Source organism: Lissotriton helveticus, chromosome 2_1, assembly GCF_964261635.1.
Source record: "Lissotriton helveticus chromosome 2_1, aLisHel1.1, whole genome shotgun sequence".
Lineage (NCBI taxonomy): Eukaryota > Metazoa > Chordata > Amphibia > Caudata > Salamandridae > Lissotriton > Lissotriton helveticus.
Window position 1 is genome coordinate 600,961,291 of NC_136059.1, and position 23,735 is coordinate 600,985,025.

Genomic DNA, 23,735 nt, shown 5'->3' on the forward strand with positions numbered 1-23,735 from the left:
TGGGGGGCCCAACATCTAAAAAAATTCAGCTGGGGGGGCTCAAGCTACAAAAGTTTGAAGACCTCTGCAGTAGAGCATCGTAGAGTGAAGTGCGTGTACGGTGCACTGACGAAGAGTAGAGTGGCACAGAGTAGAGTACAGTAGCGTAGAGCGCAAAGTTGCAGAGTTGCATAGCATGCAGAAGCGTAGCGTGCTGTGCCGTACAGTGTTGTATAGTATAGTTGCTTACAGTGCAGGGGTTGGTGAAGAGTGTAGTGGCATTTATTGAATTGATGTAGAGTGTCAGAGTGGAGTGATGCAGAGTAGACTGCAGTGGCATGGAGTGTGGTAGTGTAGAGTAAAGTAGCGGACAGTACATTGGCAGAGAGTGCAGTCTTGCAGAGTAGAGTGTCAGAGTGCAGTGGTGTAGAGAAGAGTGGTGTAGAGTGCACTGGCATAGAGTGCAGAGGCGTAGAGGGGTGCAGAGAGAAGTGGCACAGATTAGTGTTGCAGAGCAGAATAGAGTGCCGTAGAGTGCAGTGATGTAGAGTACAAAGGTGTAGAGTTGCGTGGTGTTGCGTGCAGTGGGGTAGAGCAGAGTGTTGTAGAGTAAAGAACAGTGCTGTGTAGTGGTGCAGAATAGTTGTGTAGAGTGCAGTCGCATAAAGTGGGTAGGTTTTGAGTAAAGTGGTGTAAAGTGCAGGGGCATTGAGTGGTGCGGAGTATAGTATAGTTGCGTAAAGGGGTCCAGAGTAGTCAGAGTGTAGTGGCGTAGAGTAAATTGATTTTAAGTGCAGTAGAGAGGTGCAGAGTTGAGTGGTGCAGAGTAGACTACTGTTGCATAGAATGCAGTAGCATAGAGTTTAGTAACGGAGAGTGCAATCTTGAAGAGTAGTGTCGTAAATTGCAGTTGTGTAGAGTGGTGTACAGTGCACTAGCGTAGAGTGTCGTGATACAGTAGGGTGATTCAGAGTAGAGTGGTGCAGAGAGCAGCGGCGCAGAGTACAGTGGTGCAGAGTAGAATAGAGTGGCATTAAGTGCAGTGACATAGCGCAAAGATGTACAGTGGGCTAGAATGCAGTGGTGTAGAGTAGGGTGTTGCAGAGCAGAGAATAGTGCCTTAGAGTGCATTGTAGTTGGTGTAGAGTGCATTGGTTAAGAGCAGACTGACGTAGAGTAGCCTAACGTGCAGTGGTGTGGAGTGCAGTGGCGCAGCGTAGAGTGGTGCAGGGTGCACTAGAGTGGCATAGAGTGCAGTGGCTTAGAGTAGATTATTTCAGAGTAGAGTGAAGTAGTGTAGAGTGGAGTCGTGCAGGGTAGAGTGTAGAGGTGTAGAATGGCGTAGAGTGCCGTGGTGCACAGTAAATTAGAGTGGCATAGAGTGGAGTGACGGGAAGCAGATTGCCAATGCAGAGTACAGTAGTGTAGAGCATAGTGGCATAGAGTGGATTGGCATGGAGTGCAGTACAGTGTCGTAATGTTTAGTGGTGCAGAGTAGAGTTCAGTGGCATAGAGAGAAGTGGTGCAAGGTAGAGCAACAGAGCTCAATGGCGGAGAGACTAGTCTTGCAGAATAAAGTGTCGTAGAGTGCAGTGGTGTAGAGTGGGGTGCAGTGCACTGGCATACAGTGCAAAGGCTGAGAGTGGCGCTGAGAGCAGCGACATACAGCACAAAGGTATAGAGTCACGCAGCATGGAGTACAGTGGTACAGAGCAGAGAATAGTGCGGTACTGTGCAGTGGTGCAGAGTAGTTGGTGTAGAGTACAGTTGCATAGAGTGCATTGGTTTTGAGTAATTTGGTGTACAGTGTATTGGCATAGAGTGACCTTGAGTGCATAGAGTAGAGTGGTGCAGAGTAGAATGGAGTGGGGCAGAGAGGAGTAGAGTGGCGTGAAGTGCAGTACATAGAGTGGAAAGGTGCAAGGTTTAGTGGAGTGGTACAGAGTAGAGTGCATTGGCATTGAGTCCAGTGACAAAGAGTCCAGTGTTGTAGCGTGGCATATAGTGGAGTGGTGCAGAGTACAGTGGAGTGGTGTAGACTGAAGTGGTGTAGAGTGCAGTGGTGCATTACAGAGTGGGGGTAGAGAGCATTGTCATTAAGTAGAGTGGGACAGATTAGAGAGGCATAATATGGATTTGTGAAGAGTGGAGTGACACAGAGTGGAGTGGCGCAAAGTATTCTAGAGTGCAGTGGCATAGAGTGGTGCTTGGTAGAGTGGCATAGAGAGCAGTGGGTCAGAGTAAAATAGAGTTCAGTAAGAGTCCAATGGTGTAGAACAGAGTGGCGTAGAGGGCAGTGGAGCAGAATGGAATAGAGTATAGTGTCATACAGTGCAGCTGTGCAGTGGCTAAAGTGGTGTAGAGTACATTGGCATAGAGTTCAGTGGCGCCAAGGTCAGTCTGCAGAGTAGAGTGTCGTAGAGTGCAGCAGCAAATGCCCCCCCCCCCCCATGCCCACGCCTCCCTCCAAAGAAAACAAAAGGCTTTCTGCCCCCAGGAGGCAGATGGGGGCAATAGGCCACTAAGCTCCAAGGATTTTTGTTTTTATATAGGAAGGGATGAGGGCTGCCCAGAATGAGCTAGTCAATGACCCACCCCAAAAAAACACTACATTCTTTCTGCCCCCCCAGGAGGGGGGGGGCAAAAAGCCCCCTCGCCACAAGGGATTCTTATTTCTCTAAAGTTTTAGTGGGGGCTGCCAATGCCCCCCCCAAAAAAAGATGCAAGTCTTTCTGCCCTTTCAAGGAGGCAGATGGGTGCAGTAGACCCTGATCGGCCGGACCGGGGGGAGGGGGGTAAGGGGGGTTGGAGAGCCCACTATGCACCAGCGATTATGCTGGCTTTTGTATACGTAGGTGTGGGGACTGCCCAGAAGGCAGCCCCCACCTCTCCCAAAAGAATAGCCAGTCTTTCTGCCCCCCTTGGGAGCATATCGGGGCAATAGCCACCGATTTCCCCCCTCCCCACGGCAGCAGAAAGCCCACTAGGCACTGACTTTTTTTTCGGAATGTGCCTACCAGTGGAGTTTGGGTCCTTGCGCAGTCGGCACCTATGGAAACATAGCAAACCTGTATATTTTTTAAAACTAGCCACAGAGGGGAATCCAGGACGGGTGACTTGTCTGGCTCTCACTAGGTGTTGTTATCCAGAATCCCTTGCAAACTTCAAACCTTGTTAAAAAACACATTTTCCTCATATTTCAGTGATGGAAAGTTCTGGGATCTGCGTGGAACTACAACATTTCCCCCACCACGCATTCCCCAAAGTCTTCCAAAAACAAGCATTTACAATGCAACGGTTTCGCCTTTTCAAAAGTTAGAGCTATTGGCATTGTAAATGACAACATTTTTATTTGTGTGTTAGTTTTGAAAACAGATAAATAAATGGCATTGTCATTTACAATACCAATAGCTTAATCTCTCGCCAATGCGAGACCTATTGTATTTGCACACACACACACACAGACACACACACATACAGAGCCACACACACACACACAGAGCTCCACACACAGAGCTCCACACACACACACAGAGCCACACACACACACACACAGAGCCACACACAGAGCCACACACACACAGAGCCACACACACAGAGCCACACACACACAGAGCCACACACACACAGACAGAGCCACACACACACACAGAGCCACACACACACACACACAGAGCCACACACACACACAGAGCCACACACACACACAGAGCCACACACACAGAGCCACACACACAGAGCCACACACACACACACAGAGGCACAGAGGCGCACACACACAGAGCCACACACACAGAGCCACACACACAGAGGCACAGAGGCACACACACAGAGCCACACACACAGAGCCACACACGCAGAGCCACACACGCAGAGCCACACACGCAGAGCCACACACGCAGAGCCACACACGCAGAGCCACACACGCAGAGCCACACACGCAGAGCCACACACGCAGAGCCACACACACAGATCCCCACACAGATACACAGAGTCCCAGAGCATAATTCCAAGAGCCAGCAAAGGCTCAAAGCATAGGAACCAGGTTACACAGTATTCCCTTTTCATGGTTGCCTGCCCCCTCCTTCCTCCTGCCCCTCCCTCCGCATGGCAGCATGTTCTGCTCTCTGAATCAATGATCAGTTGAGATTTTCAAAGCTGGTCAGTCAGCATTCAGGCAGTCATTCCCCAGTTTAGGCCGATCACCTACTTACCTACTCATTGCCCGAGTTGTCTAACCTCGTTCCCACAGCTGCCCCGCCTCTGCACATCTACTGAATAACACAGCAGCACTGCACATTCCCAAACAGCTGCGCGAACACCCCATGGGTCGCCAGAAATGTACAATAGCTGCTTAAGAGGCATCTGCAATTACATTCCCTGGGTGTGTAACAGTCTTTAATGACATTTCCACACTCCTAAAGAATCGAGAATTATGCAGTTGGGCTTCCTTGTAACCTTTGACATTGGTAGTCACACTGCAAGCGTAACCGGATATATACAGCTACATACTACAGGGACATTTACACACCTACGTTTCCTGGCTGTGGAGGTTACATCATCTAGTAATTCCAGTGTGTACACATGTATGGTTACATTCCACAGTCATTCCCTTGTATTAAGAAATCTGGGACGGTACTTTCAGGGTATCCAGGCGTCTACAGCAACAATGCTTTGGCAGGAAGCCATCTAGGCTTACATTCCCTTTGTAAGCAGGCGCTAGTTACATTCCCTTCACAGACAGGCCTCATGGCACTGTCCCCCATGAGAACAGACGTCTAAGGTTACACCCCCTTGGTAGGGAGCATCACTGGTTACATTCTCTGGGTATCCCGGCATCCTCCGCTACCCTCCTGGGGTATTGTGGTCCCTACACTGAAGGAGACCCTGAGCCCTTTATAAGTCTGGTGCTGATACCCCACAGGGTCACCTTGGAGGGGACAAGGTGTCGACCACCTTTTGCGACTCTGTGAATATCGATCTCGGTGCTGTTTTGGGGGGAGGGGAGACGACTTGGAACATACGAGAGTAGGGGTGGGGTGTCAAAGGAAGAGCACACGCTTCAGTGGGAGAAAGCCTTGTGGCAGATTGGGAAGTGGGCGTGACCGGGTCACTGGCGAGAGGCCTCCAGTGCAGGATAAGAGGGGGCAGTACTCCCTTTAGCAGTGAGAGGGGGGCACAAATTAGTCAGTACATGTGAAGGCAAAGGTGTAAATTAGGACCATCAGTCTTTCGCAGGCCGAGACCTAAAAAGCACTAGATGACTCATCCAATCCATTATTATTCTTAAACGTATCTTGCCAGGGGACTATAAACTGATCACAATTGACAGGAAGTATATGCTTAGGTGGAAACGTTCATTTAGTTTGAGCACTGTTCTCAAATTATCTGAAAAGAACAAGGACGTGAGCTAAGCGGCAACCTCATATCTTTTATTATCACATTTATAAAAAGCAAGGCGCACCGAAGGTACAGTGAAGCAGTTGCACACTTAAAATGACAACCATTTAAAGAGGTCGGGGGAGGGGAGCAAATGCACTTTCTCCAAGTGCTTCAAACTTTTAATGCGGCTCATGATGTGTCTGTCTGAAAACACACAGTTGCCAGGGCTTTGAGCCTTCTGTCCTCGACCCTCCATTAAAGGACAGCGTGGAGATTCGGGGAAGGGAAAGCCCGGATTTTATGCTGCCCCCAGGCTTCTGCCCCGGCCGCTAATCCCTATAATTTAGATGAATTGCCTCTGGTTTTATGTGAGGAGTCGAGGGGCTCTGAGGAGCCCTTTTAAATCACTCATGAAGGGACATGACCACCTATCAAGCATCGTAGGCACTAGGCGCTTCTAGCTGCATGCAGTATCGGTGGTGTTTCAGACACACGCAAGTTTTTTTCTAAGAGCAAGGTTGTCCCCTGGTCTACAAGAGAGCGTCTTTTAAACAGGAGGCGCCTTTTGAACCCCGTGTGATCTAGATGTGGCAAAAGGATGCACCTTGGCGAAAAACCGTCCACTGCTTCGAGGCGCGTATAAAGGAACATGGGCCTTCGAATTGTTTCGGCAGTTTTCTCAGAGTGAGTGTCACACAAACTGAGGCCACCTCCCTTGCCATCTCTACGGTTTTTAAGCACTGTAGGGCACAGGTATTAGTTACTGTTATCCCATATAACGCACTCAATATACCTACCTGGAAAGCTAGGCACTTTGCAAACAAGCATTTGCAATGCAATAGGTCTCGCATTAGGAAAGTTTGAGCTATTGGTATTGTAAATGACACATTTTTTATTTATGTGTTGGTTTTGAAAATAACGAAATTAATAGCTTTGTCATTTACAATATCAATAGTTATAACTTTCGCAAATGTGACACCTATAGCATTTGTACTGCAATATGTGTTGTATTTACGTGACTTAGATGTATTGATATTACAAATAACAATGGCTTTTTTTTTTTAATAATTAATAATTAAATAAAAGTTATTGTAATTTATAATGGCAATAGCTTAAACGTTTGTAAATAACTTTTGTGAAGATTATGTTCAGTGTATTTTATTGTGTGCAGCACACAGCAGAGTTGGAAAAGGAAGGAGAAATTAAAGCATTTCTCCTTCCTTGCGCCTACATTAAAAGGGCGCATTTTTCTGACGCTAAACCCAGTCTGCTGTGTTTAGTATATTGTGTTTAGCGTCAGAAACCTTGTGTGGTTGCATGGAAACGCCCATGTACCACCCTTGGTACGTGCCCATTGCGCAAAGTAATGCAAATCAGCGCTATGTTCTGCTTTGCATTACTTTCATGTTATTTCCAGCACTAAACAAGTTAGGTACTGGGAAGTAAATTGTGAAAAAAAGATTTTGCGCCAATTTGTGACACTTATGACACAAACACAGCGTAAAATCTTAGTAAATCTCCCCCTGAGTTTCTTATGCTTTATTTTGCAATGTATGATGCTTGAGTAGGTGTGTGGATGAGTTCCGGTTGTGGGTGGCTGTTTATGATAGAACATGATTGAGTTGGTGTTGTGTCTAGTCAGTCGTAGTTTCTCACAGGGCCTGTCAGTGGGTCATAGAGGTCTGACTACATGCACATCCATCCTTGGCCCCTCTGCAGAGTGCAGAGTGTGATGGCCGCATATGTTCCAGTTGTAATTGTGATTCGCTGATAAAGTGTCAAAAGATTGAAAGTCCCAAAGAAAAAGAAAATGTAGTGCTTAAAACGTGTGTGTAGCAGTGAGGAACTGCGAAGGAAAGTGGTGTGAAGAGAAAAACTGGATTGATGTAGGCACTTTAGAAGACCACTTAACCTGAGGAAGCATTGTAATAATTTAAAGATCACAATTTTTTCTTTTAAAGCACTATGGCTAGAGGAAGCTTTACGTTGACAAAAGGCAACATTGTTTTATGTGTAGCTTACAAAAGTGTGAATCTTCTGCCTAAATCAGGAGGGTTTCCCTATTTAGCTCAAATGTACTCATGATATACCTATTAAAGATATATGTGAGGACTTCACAACCAATGTCATTTCTTGTGATGCCACTTCCTGTGATGTCACGTGATGTGATGTCATACGCCTCACGCGCAGCGATGTCATGCGCCGTGATGTCACTTGCATACTGATTAACTGGGCTATTCCCCCCATTTCTTTTTTTAGGACTTGTGCTCTGTCTGGATGCAATAACATAAAAGCTCAGGGGGGCAGCAAAATGCTGGTCATGTGCCCCGCTGTGTGAAGTATAGATTGCAGTTTGCAGTTTATAAGTTTCAAGCCACATTTTAATTACATAGGCCTTAACTTTTGGAGGAAGTGATTGGAGGAAAAAAAGTGAATAGTTATCCTTTTTTGGCCATACCCCATTTAGAGTCCTACTTAAAGCACTGGTGGGTAGAAAAGTCTATCAATGTGATGCAATCTGCCAAACTGTGCCCATAAAATGGTGGCTACATACCGCCATGGAGACAAAAACTCTATTTTTAACAATAGCATGTTTTCCTCGTTTTATCAGGCCCTGGCAGCACCAGGCGCGTGCATGGAGGACCCAACCTAGCCACCTGCAGCGCATGTGTGGCTGTACTGTACATATCCGTTCACCTCGAAGCGCTACCAGCGCCGGTTGTTGTTGCAGAAATCAAGAGGGCTTGGCGTCCACTCAAGCGTGGACCGATGCCAGACAAAGCAGCGCAGCCCTTACATGGCTTTTCTGAAACAGACCCACGGGGGAGGGCAGTACCAGCCGCGGGGACGCCATGTTCACCCCCTCTCCTCCCGTTACTAAGCGCTTAATAATTTTTTTAATTAAAAAGTGAATGGACCCAAACAGGTCTGACGTGTCCCCTCTACAACCAGAGCGCGCTGTGGAACAAAGCCCCTTTGACTCGAGTTAGGAGTTCAGTCCTAGATTTAAAGAGGGGACACGCTGAGAGACGGTCTCCGCGAACAAGCGTGACATTCCTTGCCAGAGATCTGTGAGCTGCCGGCGGGGCTCGAGAGGTCTCACTTTTTAATGCCTCGGTGCACAAGTATTCGTGAAAATAATGGTGCACAACATTAGGAGGCCTGGTGAGTGGTGTTATAGAAGGGATGTGGTTAGTGCAAGCTTCCTACCTCTGGCCCTCTCCCCATGAGCGTTTTCACGCTAGGCAAGCTATTAGCCTCTCTGCTGAGACTAGCAACAGACATTGGTTACGTCAGTTTTACAGTAGTGCAAATTAAGTACATTCCTTACTATTGAGCAGTCCCTTCCAGGGGCTATAGCGTCCCTCCCTGCGGGGTGACCCCATGCCAGGTTTTCCGGATATCCACATGGAATAAATGTACTTGCAAAAATATCAAATCGGGAGCCATTTACGTAGTGGCAATCGTGAAAAAGTGGCATGGATGCGATCCTCCTGGACCAAGGTTGGGCACCTGTGTGGGCCGAGAATTCACCCTAGAGAGAGGAGGGGTATGCCGGAGTACAGACTGGCAAACATATTGTGTATTAAATATCGTTTGGAAAAATAGCGGGCAACCGAAATCAATAATAGACAAGAGCCAGGAGAAAAAGCCCAGCAGATCCATTTCTGCATTCAAGGTGGCCGTAATGTATTTCTTCCATTGTCGAGTGAGTGGCGATCTTTAGAAATACTCACAGAGTAAACTTTACGTTCTCGCTGAACCACAGCCGCAGCCCGGCTTGGGCAGGAAGCCAGGCAACCTGTGTTGGGACGGGGGCGTGGCCGCAAAAAGACAGGAAGCAGACGGGAGCCTACCCCGCGCTCCTGTGCGCGGAAGTCAGCGTGTGAGCTAGCGGGGCTCCTGTGCTCGTGGAGAGCCCCGCCTGCTGCCGAGACTGACCCGCTGCGGAGTGAGAGAGGGACACGCAAAAAGAGCCCGGTGAGTGGGGGGGGGGGTAGGGTGTGGGTGTCTGTCTGTCTGTGTCGGTCTGTCTGTGTCTGTCTGCACCCGGGGGGGGGGGTGTGGGGGGGGTGTGTGTGTGTGTGTGTGTGTGTGTGTGTCTGTGTGTGTGTCTGTGTGTGTGTCTGTGTGTGTGTCTGTGTGTGTGTCTGTGTGTGTGTCTGTGTGTGTGTGTCTGTGTGTGTGTGTGTCTGTGTGTGTGTGTGTCTGTGTGTGTGTGTGTCTGTGTGTGTGTGTGTCTGTGTGTGTGTGTGTGTGTGTGTGTGTGTCTGTGTGTGTGTGTGTGTGTGTGTGTGTGTCTGTGTGTGTGTGTGTCTGTGTGTGTGTCTGTGTGTGTGTGTGTCTGTGTGTGTGTGTGTCTGTGTGTGTGTGTGTCTGTGTGTGTGTGTCTGTGTGTGTGTGTGTGTGTCTGTGTGTGTGTGTGTCTGTGTGTCTGTCTGTGTGTGTCTGTCTGTGTGTGTCTGTCTGTGTGTGTCTGTCTGTGTGTGTCTGTCTGTGTGTGTCTGTCTGTGTGTGTCTGTCTGTCTGTGTGTGTCTGTCTGTCTGTGTGTGTCTGTCTGTCTGTGTGTGTCTGTCTGTCTGTCTGTGTGTGTGTGTCTGTCTGTGTGTGTCTGTCTGTCTGTGTGCCTGTCTGTGTGCCTGTCTGTGTGCCTGTCTGTGTGCCTGTCTGTGTGCCTGTCTGTGTGCCTGTCTGTGTGCCTGTCTGTGTGTGTGTGTCATTGTCTGTACCGGGGGGGGGGGGGGGGGGGGGGTGCCTGTCTGTCTGTCTGTGCGTGTGTCTGTGTGTGTGTGTGTGTGTGTGTGTGTGTGTGTGCCTGTCTGTGTGTGTGTGTGTGTGTGTGTGCCTGTCTGTCTGTGTGTCTGTGTGTGTGTGTGTGCCTGTCTGTCTGTGCGTGTGCGTGTGTCTGTGTGTGTGTGTGTGTGTGTGTGTGCCTGTGTGTGTGTGTGTGTGTGTGCCTGTCTGTCTGTCTGTGTCTGTGTCTGTGTGCCTATGTGTCTGTCTGACTGTGTGTCTGTCTGTCTGTGTGTGCGTGCGTGCGTGCGTGTGTGTGCGCGCGCCTGTCTTTCTGTGTGAACAACATGCCGGAATCGGAGCGTGTTCACGCGCACGGCCTGATCTGATTCCGGCATGCTGCGCGTGCCCATCTCTTGTCTCCCTCTTGGCTCCTTGTAAGCAGAGCCACCAACAATAGGTCTCTCGCTGCAACAGGGCTTCGCCCTGCATCGCAGGTGCGAGACCTAAAAAGGGTCCATTTTCACTGTGAAAATGTGGAGTGTCTATGTTGCGTTTTGGGCCGTTTCCTGTCGCGGGCACTAGGCCTACCCACACAAGTGAGGTACAATTTTTAGGTCTCGGCCTGCGATGGCTGCGCAGTCGAGCTGGCGGATTTAATGAGGTAGGGAATTTTCTACTAGCGAGGTTAAGCCCCGCCCCTCTTCTCCATTGGCTGGCGTCACCGTCCATGCAAAATGGTGGTCAGCCATTGGAGAAGAGGTCCTAGTGAAGTTCTTCTTTCTTTGTAAGCCCCGTCCTTTTCAGACAGGGTTGCTTGACTTACTGCTGGCGTAAAAGGTTTCTTATCTTCTTTATGGATCCAGATGGCCCCATAAAGAATATAAAGGAACCTTTTATGCCAGCAGGAAGTCAGGCGCTTGTTCCGAGCGCTTGTTTTGAGCTCCTGCTGAGACTTTTACTTTTCTTCAGAGCGCATGGTGGTGGGGACATCATACTCTTTATCTTTTGTGAGCACACTAAGGGCATGCTCAACTCGCGAACATAGCTCTCCCTCTCCTTCTTGGGGGTTCTTTAACCATCTGTCGCCCCTCTCAACAATCTATTTTATTTACAGAGCGCTTGATTACCGGTAGTCTTCGTGGTGCTCTTCTCCTTAGGCACACTTATTCTCCTTAGCAATAGGACTCGGGTATGTTTTTCTCTTTCACTTTTCTTCACAGCACGCCTGAAGCAGCTGTGTATGGTAGGCGGCCCGTGGTGTGTCAGTACACCTTCTAGTCTCCCTCCATCAGCAGCGCCTGGACGGGTGCCTCAAGCGGCTATCTTTAGTGGAGGGCATCTGTGGACTGGTACACGCCTGCTCTGGTAACGTGCTGCCTGCGAGGTGTTGGACGGCTGCGCTGCTCTGGTGCGCTTGTTGGAGCCACTGGGGCCTTTGTGGCTGCTTCCGGGAGGCACCGAGCGATTGCTGCAAGAAGAAGGTTTGTGAGCTGCTTGGTTTTTTTTTTACAAATGAAGCACCGGGTGCAGTTTTGTGCAATCAAACTTCCGTGCCTGTCCGTGGAGTGCCTGTACAAACCCACCGCCACCACATCACAGGCGCATGCCCTCTCTCCTCCGCCAAGCGCGTTTCATGTCAGTGTTTCCTCCTCACAGTTGGTAAATAATAAGGGGAGGGGAGAGGGCTCGGCTGCCGCTCGCTGCAATGCTGTTTTTTTTTTTATTTGTTTTTTTTTACTTTGGGAGGCTTAGCCACTGGCATGTACACCTGAGAACGTGTAGCACAGGGCGGCCGGCAGGTGTCTGTGTAGCCATGGGAATTGCACCCTGTAGTCCGAGACACACGGTGTTATCTACTGTGAGTGATATATTGAAGCTGCTGTGGGGAGTCGTAAAGGCAGGCGTGCTTCGTCTTGCTTAGCGTACGGAAGCCACATAAATCGTCATGGGCCTGAAAGGGCTCTGCTGTCAGGCGCTTTATGGTGGGTGGCCGGTGCAGTGTGGGGTGAGGTCATCCTCCTTGCCCAGGGACCACTGCTCCCTGTGTCCTCAGGGTGTCTTTAATAGGCGGTTATTTCAACAGGAATGTGTAAAAGCTGTCACAGTTGAACAGATATTTAGTAAACTAAGTTTTAAAGCAGTACTTGATTGTGGAAAGGCAGTGTGGCTATTTAGTGCAAAGGGGGATATTTCACATGCTGGTTTACTGTAAGACTCATCTGTTATGTGGCAGCAAGAACGTCCCTTGGGGTGATATTGTGCTGTATAAAACACAGAGAGGAGTTGGCTTAACAGCTAAGGCGCTCGACCTTGGACCTGGGGAACTGGGTTCGAGTCTCGGCAATGACGCTGAACATCCTGTGATTCTGGGCAAATTACTTAATCTCCCCGTGCCTAACAAAAATGAAAGTATGTCCTCATGTAATGCAACGGGTGCTATGTAAAGCGCTCAGATACCCGATTCGGATCAAGTTCGCGCTATATAAAACTCAGCAAAAAAAAAAAAAAACATATGTTCAGATATGGTATAGTCATTTAGATGAGTTCCTGTGGATCAGTAGATTAATGCATTTGCTGTATTGATCTGTGTTATCCAAAACCACGGTTTCAAAACGTATCTGGTTCACTCTGCTCTTCATCCTTCTGAGGGCGTTGGAAGAGGCACCCGTGAGAGGGTTGTTTGTAAAAACCCAGCTTTGGGATCCAAGCACTGTATATTCACTCATATGGTATGGGAGGTGTGATCCTGTTGCTAAGCGCACAAGTGTTTCCCTGACATGCAATGTGTTTTATATATATACTACCACAGCCCGCCCTACCAAGTGCTGCCACTTTTAAAAACGAAGTGGAAGAAATTACAAACTCAGGCATCCTCCCTCGGCAGTGGGACACTTATTGTTGTAACATCCTGGCCCATGCTATGCTACGTCGATGTGAGCCAGTGAAACGCAGCATTCCCCTAAATACATATATGTATGTGATTGCCCACACGCTAGTGTAGACTTGCCGTGGCTCCTGTAACAGTCTAAATAGTTTGTTGAACTAGCACCGTGAAGGCTGGAGAGGGCGGAGGGATATTAATGCAGGTATGAAACCTGGACGGGAGAGAGCACTGAGGTTCAAAGAGTGTGCCAGGCGCGCAAGGATATGGTGAGGATACCTCCTTCCCTGACCCCCCTTCCGCGGCCAAAAATGAGAAAGTACCACGGTAGGGAGGGCCACTGCGGTGCCTTACCTGGGTGACCTGGGAGCGTGCAGAAGTGTCTCCTCGCACGAAGTGCTAGTGACGTAACATAAGTACAAAGCGGACGAGTGGTGAGACTGCTGTGCCTATATATAGCTGTGCTTGGGGAGTGACACTGTGGTTCAGGGGCTGTGTTGTGGCCAGCTAGCCACGGCCACTTGAAGCCTACCCTGGTTTGTAAAGCAAGTAAAATGTGTATGGGGCGGTTTTTTGTATGTCAGGGTCACCCACATGCTGCCAGGATAGATCGGCGAGGTGTTGGCAGGTCACAAGTTAGACAAGGGAAACCTAGTAAACCTTTACATTTTTGAAAACTAGACACACAGGAGAATCCAGGATGGGGTGACCTGTCTGGCTCTCACCAGGTTCTGTTACCCAGAATCCCTTGCAAATCTCAAACTTTGTAAAACAATTTAAAAAAACATTTTCCTCACACTTCTGTGATGTTCTGGAATCTGCGTGGATCCCTAAATTTCCTACCACCCACCATTTCCCCAGGTCTCCCGATAAAAATGGTACCTCACTCGCCTACGTGGGTCAAGCACCCTCGAAAGGCAAGGGCCCAAAACGTATTGAGGAGACATTAAAATTACCTATTGGAAAACAACCTGGTTTTGCAAGGGGGGTCATCTGGGTTTTTGGCCACGAGCTCAGCGGCATCCTGGAAAATCTACCAACCCCACACATTTCTGAAAACTAGACACCCGGGAGAGTACAGCAAGGTATGTCTTGCGTGGATCCCCCAACGTTTTCCTACCCAGAATGCACTGCAAACCTCACATTTAGCTAAAAAACACATTTTCCACATATTTAAGTGTGGAATCACCGTGCTGGTACAAATGTCATACCCCACAGTGTTCCCCTCAGTCTCCCGAGCAAAATGATACCTCACCTTTGTGGGTGGGGCAAGGGCCTGTGACTGGGAAGAGCCAAAAATCCAGGGATTAAGGGTATAGCACCAAGAATTCTAAGCGCTACATTTTATTTTAAAATAAGTTTTTAGCCAATTCTACATTGGACACCCACACAAGGCCTAGCAGCGAAAGGGTTAATATGTTACACAAATAAATAATTGAATACAAAACATATATAGAGTTGGCAGACAAAACATGCAGATCAGATTTCTGTATTTAAAGGGAATTGTGACTGCTTATGTTAAACAGAAATGTCTCCACAGACAAGAGGAAAAAGTAAAGCATACATGTTAAAACAACTTTAATAAACTACCTCTCTAAACTAAGCTACAGAGCTGCTCGTAGGAGGTATGCAAAGCTAGGTGATGACGCAATGTGACAATTTCAAAGGTCATTTTAAAAAGTTTAAAGTGAAAGATTGATTATTTCACTGATCCCACCAAAAGTTGTCAAACACAATTTACTGCGGGATTTTCCTTCACAGTTAAAACCATTCACAGTACACAGTTAAATTTACGTTTCGCAATATTCAGTGAATCTGTTCTTGCCTTTTCCTCTTTGCTTTGAAGAGAATATCATCTATCGTAGCTTTCAATGACCCGGACTCGTCTTCTTTCAGAACCTCCCTGCAAGAAAACAGTTTGTGAATAACTAGCGTTGAAAAGCAATATGAAACTATAAAAAATTTTAAAAGGGCAAACTTTACCATGTTCTTTCGTAGCCACCTTCCCAGCGCTTAGTCTTCTCAATTTCGTCATCCATTTCTTTCGTTATAATCAAATATCTTTGGTAAGAAACTGCAATTTGATGAAAAAAAATAGATTAATGCACCTGTCAATATAGAGAGCCTATATTTTCATTTTTAATTGCTGCATGTGTCGAAGCACTGACTGAAGCTTGCCTAATTCATTCAAGGACCAGGTGCTTGCAAAGACAACCAAAGAGGAGTACACAGGATGGTTAGGTTTGTTCCTAAATCACTTGTCATCGCGCCCACAAAATAAAGAACTCATTCATAAAAAGATCTGTAAATAATTAAGATGATGGCCATGCCTAGCAATTTTATGCTTTATTCTTAAACAGAATTCCAAACGATCAGCATCAAAAATACAGTCACAATAAAAGATTGTATAGCACAACACATATGTATTAACACAAGCATCAATAATTGTACAACATTTTAAAATCGACGAAGACCGAAAGGCAATGCGTTTCGGTGGCAATAACAGGTCCAAACCACCTTCTTCAGGCTTTCAATTTAAAACATATTCCGGAGCTTAATCATGATCACTACGTGTGGGAATCAAACGGGATATATATATATACCTCCAAGTCTATAATGGCCGAGTGGTACCAGACTTCAGAAAGAGCTCCTCACAATATTTGTAGTATGGTGTTTTCCGTTTGTAATAAAATATCAAACTGTAATGATAACAACAAAGGGGCGACCCTCATTATGTCGCCAATCCTACAATTGGAGCGCAATTTTCGATAATTAAAACTTTATGGCCAAAGATTTTGTCCTCTACATCAAGATTGGGTCGTCTTTGATATGAGCAGTCAATACCAGGCTTTCAAATGTCAGCGTCCTCGATACATACTCACGCGCGTTGCCCCTTGGTCCTCGCCGACTTTTTTTTATTTTTTACTTTTTTATTGTAATTATGATCAAGGCACAAGTTGGTCAAATAGTACATACAGACAATCGATTCTGACAACATCGGCATTATGGCAGTGGTCGTAATAATGGTATACACAGTATAGCAGAGTACAGTATTCCCTTCAGGAACTTCACGTCCCCCCATCATTTTCATCTTCAGACTCCCTTTCCTCCTGTGTCCTTGGTGGCTCACAAATGTACCCCTGAATTTGGTCCAAGCCCCCCATACCCTGCTCCACTTCGGAGGACAGCCTGCATTAATAAATGATGCTTTCTCGGCCACCATGGCTGTGTCTAGATACCCACACCATGCATTGTGTTGGAGACTCTTCCGCAACCCACATTTGTGCTATATTGCGCTTCGCTACCATTATTCCCAGTGTGGCCCACGTCTGCGTCGGGCGTATAAGATTGTTCGGATCCCACACATTCAGTAAGCATCTTCTAGGCTGCGGCGTTAATGATACCTCCACCGTCTGTGATATGGTCCCCATTACTTTCACCCAATACTCCGTGATCTTCGGACACTCCCACACAGTGTGAAAGAACGTACCCTCCTCCCCTCATCGTCTCAGACAGTACGGGTGCAATGCTGTCCCTATTATATGTAGGGTGTGTCTCGTATAATAAGTTATATGTAAAGATTTTTGCTGCACTAGTTTGAGTCTTGAGGGAAAGCCCACCTCCCGCGGGGAGGCTGTCGCCTCCTAACATTCGGAGTCTTCGAAGTCCCCCACATCTTGAGACCACTTTCCTCTAAGTGTCACGTTTGGGTCAGGCAAATTGTTTACTAATTTGCGGTAGGTGAGGGAAGTCGTCCGCTTATGTATGTACTCTGTCGGTAGTCTGTCCTCCAGGGGGGGTAGCCTCTGGAATCTCAGAGTTGGATGGTAAGACCGCCTGCTGCGCAAGTTTTATCTGCATATACTTAAAAAGTTCAGTAGACGCTAGCTCATACTGTGTTTGGAGACGTTCAAATGTCTTTACCTCCCCTTTGTACCACGTCACCCACAGTGGATATACCGATAGAGTCCCATTAATCAAATCCTTTGCTATTTCGAAGGCCACGCAAGCGTTGTGTGTCCCATAGAGGGGTAAGCCGGGTTATTATTCCCTTCCAGCGTAACTTAGAGTGTGCTTCATGCCACATGTGGACCATCTGTCTTGTAGGACCAACTACCGCTGGCGTACGATTCCTGTTATAGAGTGCCGACATCATGCCTTCAACCCCCAGCCCGCTCCTATCTGCCTTAAAAGCTGGATCTGTCTGTGTGGCATGTATCCACTGGTTGACTACCTTCAGTTGGGCCGCCCAATAATATAGCTGTATGACGGGGAGTGCAATGCCGCCATCATACCACCCTCTAGTCAATTTACGCTGAGCTATGCGTGCAGGTCTGTTCCCCCATAACAGCCCGGAAACCTGAGACGCTATTTTTTTTTTTTAATAGTCTGCTGGCACTGGGTACGGGGTATTTTCCAACACGTAGAGGAAATGAGGCAGCGCCATCATTTTAAAAAGCACCGCCTTTCCCAACAACGTCAACGGAAGATTCCCCCAACGAGCTGAATCTCTTTTTAAACGCTCCAGGGGGGGGATTAGATTCCTTTTATAAACTCGCCCAGGTCCGCTGTGATATAGATACCTAGATATTTAAAGGCCTCTCCAGAGACCTGCAGCGGACAGTTATTTGGGAGCTGCGGCGGCGGACCATGGAGCACAAATAGTATCGATTTTGACCAATTTATTGTGTACCCTGAAGCTCGCCCATAAAGTTTACATATATTCAGGAGTACCAGAATGGACTGCTTAGGGGAGGCCAGGTAGAGTAAAACGTTATCCGCATATAGCGAGATGCGGTCTTCCCATTCTTCCGTCCACTTAATAGCTCGGATAATTGGCTCCCATCTGATCCATGCCGCCAGCGGTTCCAACGCTAGAGCGAAAAGCAGCGGTGACAGCGGGCATCCCTGACACGTGCCCCGGGTCAATGGCAAGTCGTGGGTTATATGACCATTAGCCGTCATGTGCGCCATTGATTTTGTGTACAGGAGATGCACCCAAGTGCAGAACTTTGGTCCGAAGCCCAAGTGCTGCAGCACAGCGAACAAGAAGGGCCATTCCACCATATCGAACGCCATACGAGCATCCAACGACAGGAAAACAGCCGGCTCTTGGAGATAGAGCTTGCGGGCCAGTACTCCAAGCAAACGTCTCAAGTTTAATGCTGTATTTCTATTGGGCATGAACCCGGACTGATCCGGGTGAATCAGGGTAGTGAGGTGTGGGGTCAGTCTGATCACAAGGAGTTTTGCTAGAATTTTGGCCTCAGCGTTTATTAAGGATATGGGGCGATAGGAGGTACAGTCCTCCCGCGGCTTCTCCGGTTTCGGGATCGCCACCACTGTGGCCAGACGTTGATCCAATGGGAGCTCACGTGTCTGTAGACTATCACGGGACATATTCAGCATACGTGGGGCCACTATACCCGCCGTCCTTTTATAAAGTTCTACGGGAATAAATACCTTACATTTTTGGTTGGTTTTTTAAGACCGGTCACTTGGAAAAAACCAATTACCTCTCAGTTCCCTTGTCTCATCTAAAGCTTAAAGATAGGAGGTAAAGTGTTTTGACTCAAGAAGAAAGAAGCAACATATTGACTAATTAGATTAGTGCGTGCCCAGCCGAACCCCAGGAGAAGCATGTAAGTTCAATAACTTTATTTTGCAGATGATTTCAGGTATAATCAATGTGTTAACGTACAAAAAGTGCTTAAAAGCCAAGTTAAAATATATAGGTTGTTTCATGCAATGAAAAGGTGAGCACATACATTATAACCAGGGCCACTGGAATTATGCGGCAGGGAATGGCCAAATTATGCAGTAGGTTTGAGAAAATTGTGCGTGAAGAAAAAGTAAATTATGATGCGTAATGCGGCACTTTTTGAAATAGTATTTTGTCATATTTACGCATGTTATTCACTGTCTGTGCATTGGTTGCACCTCATTAGTACCAATTTAAAATTCAAATACAGCAATAAGCAACAGAAAGGTGACCAGTCAACTTTTGCAAATGGTCTTCTGCTGCACAGCAACACGTGTCACTTCGCTTTAGTCCCTTTTGAGCAGTTTGAGCTTTTTTGTTGAAATCTTCAGATTTTGCAGCAGATGATGGATTGTGGAAAATGCAGCAAATCCATAAAAAATTGAAAATCGCAGCACAATTGCATAACTCCAGTGGCCCTGATTATAACAATGTAAATCAAACAGTGTATTGCCACTCAAATGTTCACATGTTGAAATTGATTCTTTGGTGTAAAGAAAGCAATCGTCATTAGGCTTGGTTCAATATTGAGGAAAATGAATATTTCCTACATGCAGAGGCTGGGTGTGGCCAATAGGGTTAGGCCTCATACTCAAGGCAATGTTCTATCTAAAAGAAAGCGTACAACCCATTGTCTTTTTGAACATGAGGGAATCAATAGCTAGTGAATTGAATAGAAGAGGCGAGGCAAACATGTGGAATTTCCAAGACAGGATAGATAACCCTTCGTCACTTGGGATCAAGGACATAGGAGAGGTTTGGCTGCCAGTCCCTCTAGTACAAATATCTCATTAATACAGGTCTACTATGTGTATGGATTTGTAAGCAAAGAAAAAACACCTTAGGTGGAAGAAGTGCCTGTTTCAGTGTAGCAAAGGGACAATAAAATTGACCCACAAGCAGGAGAGAGGGTGTCTGTAACTGCAACTAAAACTGCGGCTGGTTCCAGCTGACAGACTGACCTTTTGAGAAAAAGGCCCTGGAGCAGGGGGGGGAAGGAGAGAAGCTGTCACTTAGTCTCTTCACTGACTATGCCTAGTCAAGCGAAGGGACTGAACAGAGAAAGATTATCACCAAAACATCAATTAGATAATCAGTTTAAACATTCTTCCTAGTAAATTCTACATTTGGAACATTTTATGTCAAATCACTCTCCAACACGCTGCACATCTTGCTTCACACATTACACTCCAGTCCTGGTTTCCACATGACCATAATGATGTATCATTTAGGTTCTTCTGCCACCAAACCGTGGCTAGATCGCATCCAGGAGTTTGAGTGCTGTTTAGTATAATGGGTCCTGCTTTCCTGTGGAGAGCCTAACCCCTACATACATGTCTATTGGACTTTACTCTCTATGGGCTTCAATCCACCCAGTCCTGGTTTCCCTATATCCTTTGTTATGTCTTCCGCCTTTCTTCGTTTTTGTCCCATACAAGTCTAAGTGCAGCCACATCCCTTCACTAAGGATTCACTGCATCTGCTAAATGTATTGCACTTGGCTCTCTCCATGCACCTGTACTCCTCCACAGAGCTTCTAGCTATTTTAATGTGTGCTCAGTACTCACTATATAAGTACAATTACAATTACTCCACTTCCAGCAACCGTCTTCACTACAAGACTCCATGCAAAACATTTCTGTTATGTTTTTACTGTAAGGGGTATTCCTACTTTCTGTGTGCTTTAGATATTCTTTATTACTTGACCCCTCGCTCATAATTACCTGTATTGGAGCACAGCCTTGCATTTCCCGGAGCCTTGTTTCTGCATTCAGCTCCTCTTGCTCCATTCCCTTTGTCCTCTCTTATTAGGTTTCGTAACCTGGCGAGGGGCGAAGCCCCTCCCAGATCGAAATCTGTTGTTTTTAATAGTGAGGTTAGGACAGCCTCTGTTTCCAATTGGCTAGCTCCATAAATGGAGGCTAGCCATTGGGAGGCAGAGGCTGTCAATCGCGTTTTCTCTCGAAAACGCGATTCGGGGGCGTTTCTGGTGCTTTTTTTAAGCCCCGCCCCTTTGTCCCGGGCCGCGCTGCCATTGGCTGCCGGCCCGGGACACCCCCGTGACGTCATTCCAGGGCCGCGCTGTGATTGGCTGCCGGCCGGGACACCCCCGTGACGTCAGCCAATCACAGCGCGGCCCGGGACCTGACTTGTTCGATTTGTTTTGATCAATCTCTGGGGTTTGTTTTGCTTTTGAAACTCTCCAAGACGTGGCTCTACGTGGGTTCTGGAGTAGCCCGCATCCCCAACACCCCCGGCTATTGATGGTTACCGGACCCACTGTGTGTTTCTGTATCGTTCTCTAGCTGCACAAGTGTTCTAAGCGAGGAGATCATTCAGAGACTCGCGAGCAGAGCTGGTTTAGGGTCTCTCGCTTCATGGGAGTGTGGTTCCGCTGGCAGCCTCTGTATCCTTGACTGACTGCCTGAGCCTTGCATGAAAAACGGTGCGGAATCCGATCAAAGGCCTGCTTATCTCTGTTTACGATTAAAACCACATTGTCACTGCTTTGTGTAGTGTGACACTGCGTCTTATATTTACTGGATTCACACGGCGAGCGTTGTTAGAGTTTACGATTGACTTTGCGTTTGAAATATGTTGCAGACGCAAATCTTCGTAGTCCGCTGTGTGTGATTGAATTCTGCGCTCGAAAATAACGAAGTGTGTTGAAACCGAGGGCTGTGAACTTCATCGGGTTAACATGGCATCCCTCTCTTTCCCTCTGCAGCCAGACCGTTGATCTTCTTATGCAAGAGTCGGGATGTCGTTTGGAACATCCTTCTGCCACCAAGTTCCGCAATCATGTCATGGAAGGAGAGTGGGATAAGGTAACAGCAGACTGCAGATTCCAGAGGGTGGATGGGGCCTCTATTTTAAATACCCCAATTTCTGATCTTTATTTTTAATTTTGTCTTTATAGGCAGAAAACGACCTAAACGAACTTAAATCCCTAGTCCACTCACCTCATGCAATTGTGGTAAGAGGCCCACTAGAAACGTCTCAAATATTCATTAAAAAGGTGTGCAATTAATTTGTCATGCTTCTAAAACTAATGGGTGTTTTTTGCCTTTCTATCATAATTGAAGTAAATATTGTGTTTGACTGCTGTACAATCTACTGTTTAAATATTCTGAGTGACTAAACCTGAGTTTCTAGTAATACAATTGTTAAAATTGAAAATGGTTGGTACCGGTGCATCACTGGAAGGGCACGTATATTCTGGAACGGGACCTGACATTGCAGATCCCTTGCACAACTGAATGTTCACGGTCGTGTCACACAGCTTGCTGTGCGCACGCGTTAACAATGACTGCTTTATTTCCAGAAGGGTTGGAAAGAGGGTTTGTTTATCGAGTCTTTTGTATCTATGCATGTATGTATGTTGTTTGCAGTGGTCTTTGTGCTTGGTTTGTGGAGGTGCGGTGCCCCAGTTCGCCTGCCCCCAGCTCACGGAGTTTGACAGGGAAACCTCAGTGGTGTGCGCGGCTGTCAGTCAGCACCGCTCGCTGCCTGGAGGGATCGCCCGGCCTGAGTGTAAACAATGCCTGATCAGCTGATGGCTGCTCTCCTTCAGGCTGATTCATTTGTTGTCAAACGGGCAGCTTCCTGCCAGAGAGGAGGGCGGGAGATCCTGCAGGAAGTGAAGGCGCACTAACAGATGTCTTGTCGATCAGAGCTGTTCGCTCGGCTGCTGCATCTGTTGACTAGGCCGGGCTGAGCGTGTCCAAGATGTTTTTAATCTTTCGCCTTGGCTGCGTTTGCTTTGAGACACGCCAGACTTAAAAGCGACCTTCACGGGCGCATAAAATGAAAAAGAATAGAGGGTACCCCGCCCCGAAACTTCATTCCGTTTCACGCCTGTCTGTTTTTTTTGTGGAACTTGTTGGAAGCACTGTAATTTGTATTATGCAATACATCTTAATTGGCGTGCCTTGTTTGTAGTATCATTTGAATAAACAAGTTTATAGATGTTAGCAAAATATGCGCAGACAACATGAAATAGCTAAACCGTGTGTTTTTTTTTTGTTTTGTTTACATTGTGTCTATCAGAGTATTCATAAAATAATGGCTAAACTGCGTATAAATGTTATGGGTTAACCATTCTTGTCTCAATAAGCCATGTCATTAAATCACCACCGCCTGTTTCCAAGCGCCTAGTGTAGGTGTATTTGTCCATCCACCCCTTCAATTGATAAATATTAAACGTACCTCAAAGACGAATGCTTGAAATGCATATAAAAGTTGCAGGGTACTTTTTTGCTACAGAGACATACTCTTCCTTTCAAATTAAAGGAGGGGCAGACACTCGATAAAGGCGGATGACTGCTCCACAAAAACACTGCAATCGACCTAGAAACTCAAGACGTAGTTGTGAAGGACACCAGTCAAGTCGCCAATTATGATTAGCTAAAAGTAGGTTATGTTCAGACTTCTAGTTTCGGTTTTCTCCATTTGCTCGCATGGGCCTACAAGTTCCAGAATGCGGAATGATGTAGACAAATTGTGGATTGGTTAACGGGCTAGTTTGTACACAACAGATGTATTTCTGAATATTTGCAGAAACTTAAGTGACTATTTTAAGTAGCATAATATATGCATGAAAAGTGCTCGTATTGGTTGACCCTGTACTCAGCTACACTATTTCCGTTGACAACCAGTGCTGTAGCGCGCCTAGTTGAATTCGCAACTAAATTGTTTCTTTTATTTTAACTTAGGTTATAGTTGAAATGTAATAGTACTGTGCACTTTCAGATGTTGGTATTCAAGAGGTGGAATGCGAAAGCATAAATATATTTTTAAATTTCCTTTTTTTGCTGCGTTTTCTAGTTTGTGTTTTTAAACATAAATTCATGTCATTGTAATACATGTGTTGTGTGTTACTCTGTTCAGGTCTGGCAGTTCGGATTGGACTTTACAAAACTGATTGCGCCTGTCTGGTTTCCGGCTACAGTGGCATAGTAGGAGAAAAATGATGGACTGGGGAACAACTCTAA

General features: G+C 46.8%; 1 protein-coding gene across 1 annotated transcript in view; it reads right to left on the reverse strand.

Annotated features, from left to right (window-relative positions):
- The window catches only part of LOC144818172 (general transcription factor IIH subunit 2), a 368,595-nt gene that overhangs the window by 335,277 nt on the left and 9,583 nt on the right, over positions 1-23,735 (reverse strand). The window contains exons 2-3 of the mRNA XM_078675294.1: positions 14,964-15,054; positions 14,806-14,883 (exon numbers count right to left, since the gene is read on the reverse strand). Coding sequence (XP_078531420.1) covers positions 14,806-14,883; positions 14,964-15,019 — 134 coding nt within the window. The 5' untranslated portion in view covers positions 15,020-15,054. The remainder of the gene's footprint in view (positions 1-14,805; positions 14,884-14,963; positions 15,055-23,735) is intronic.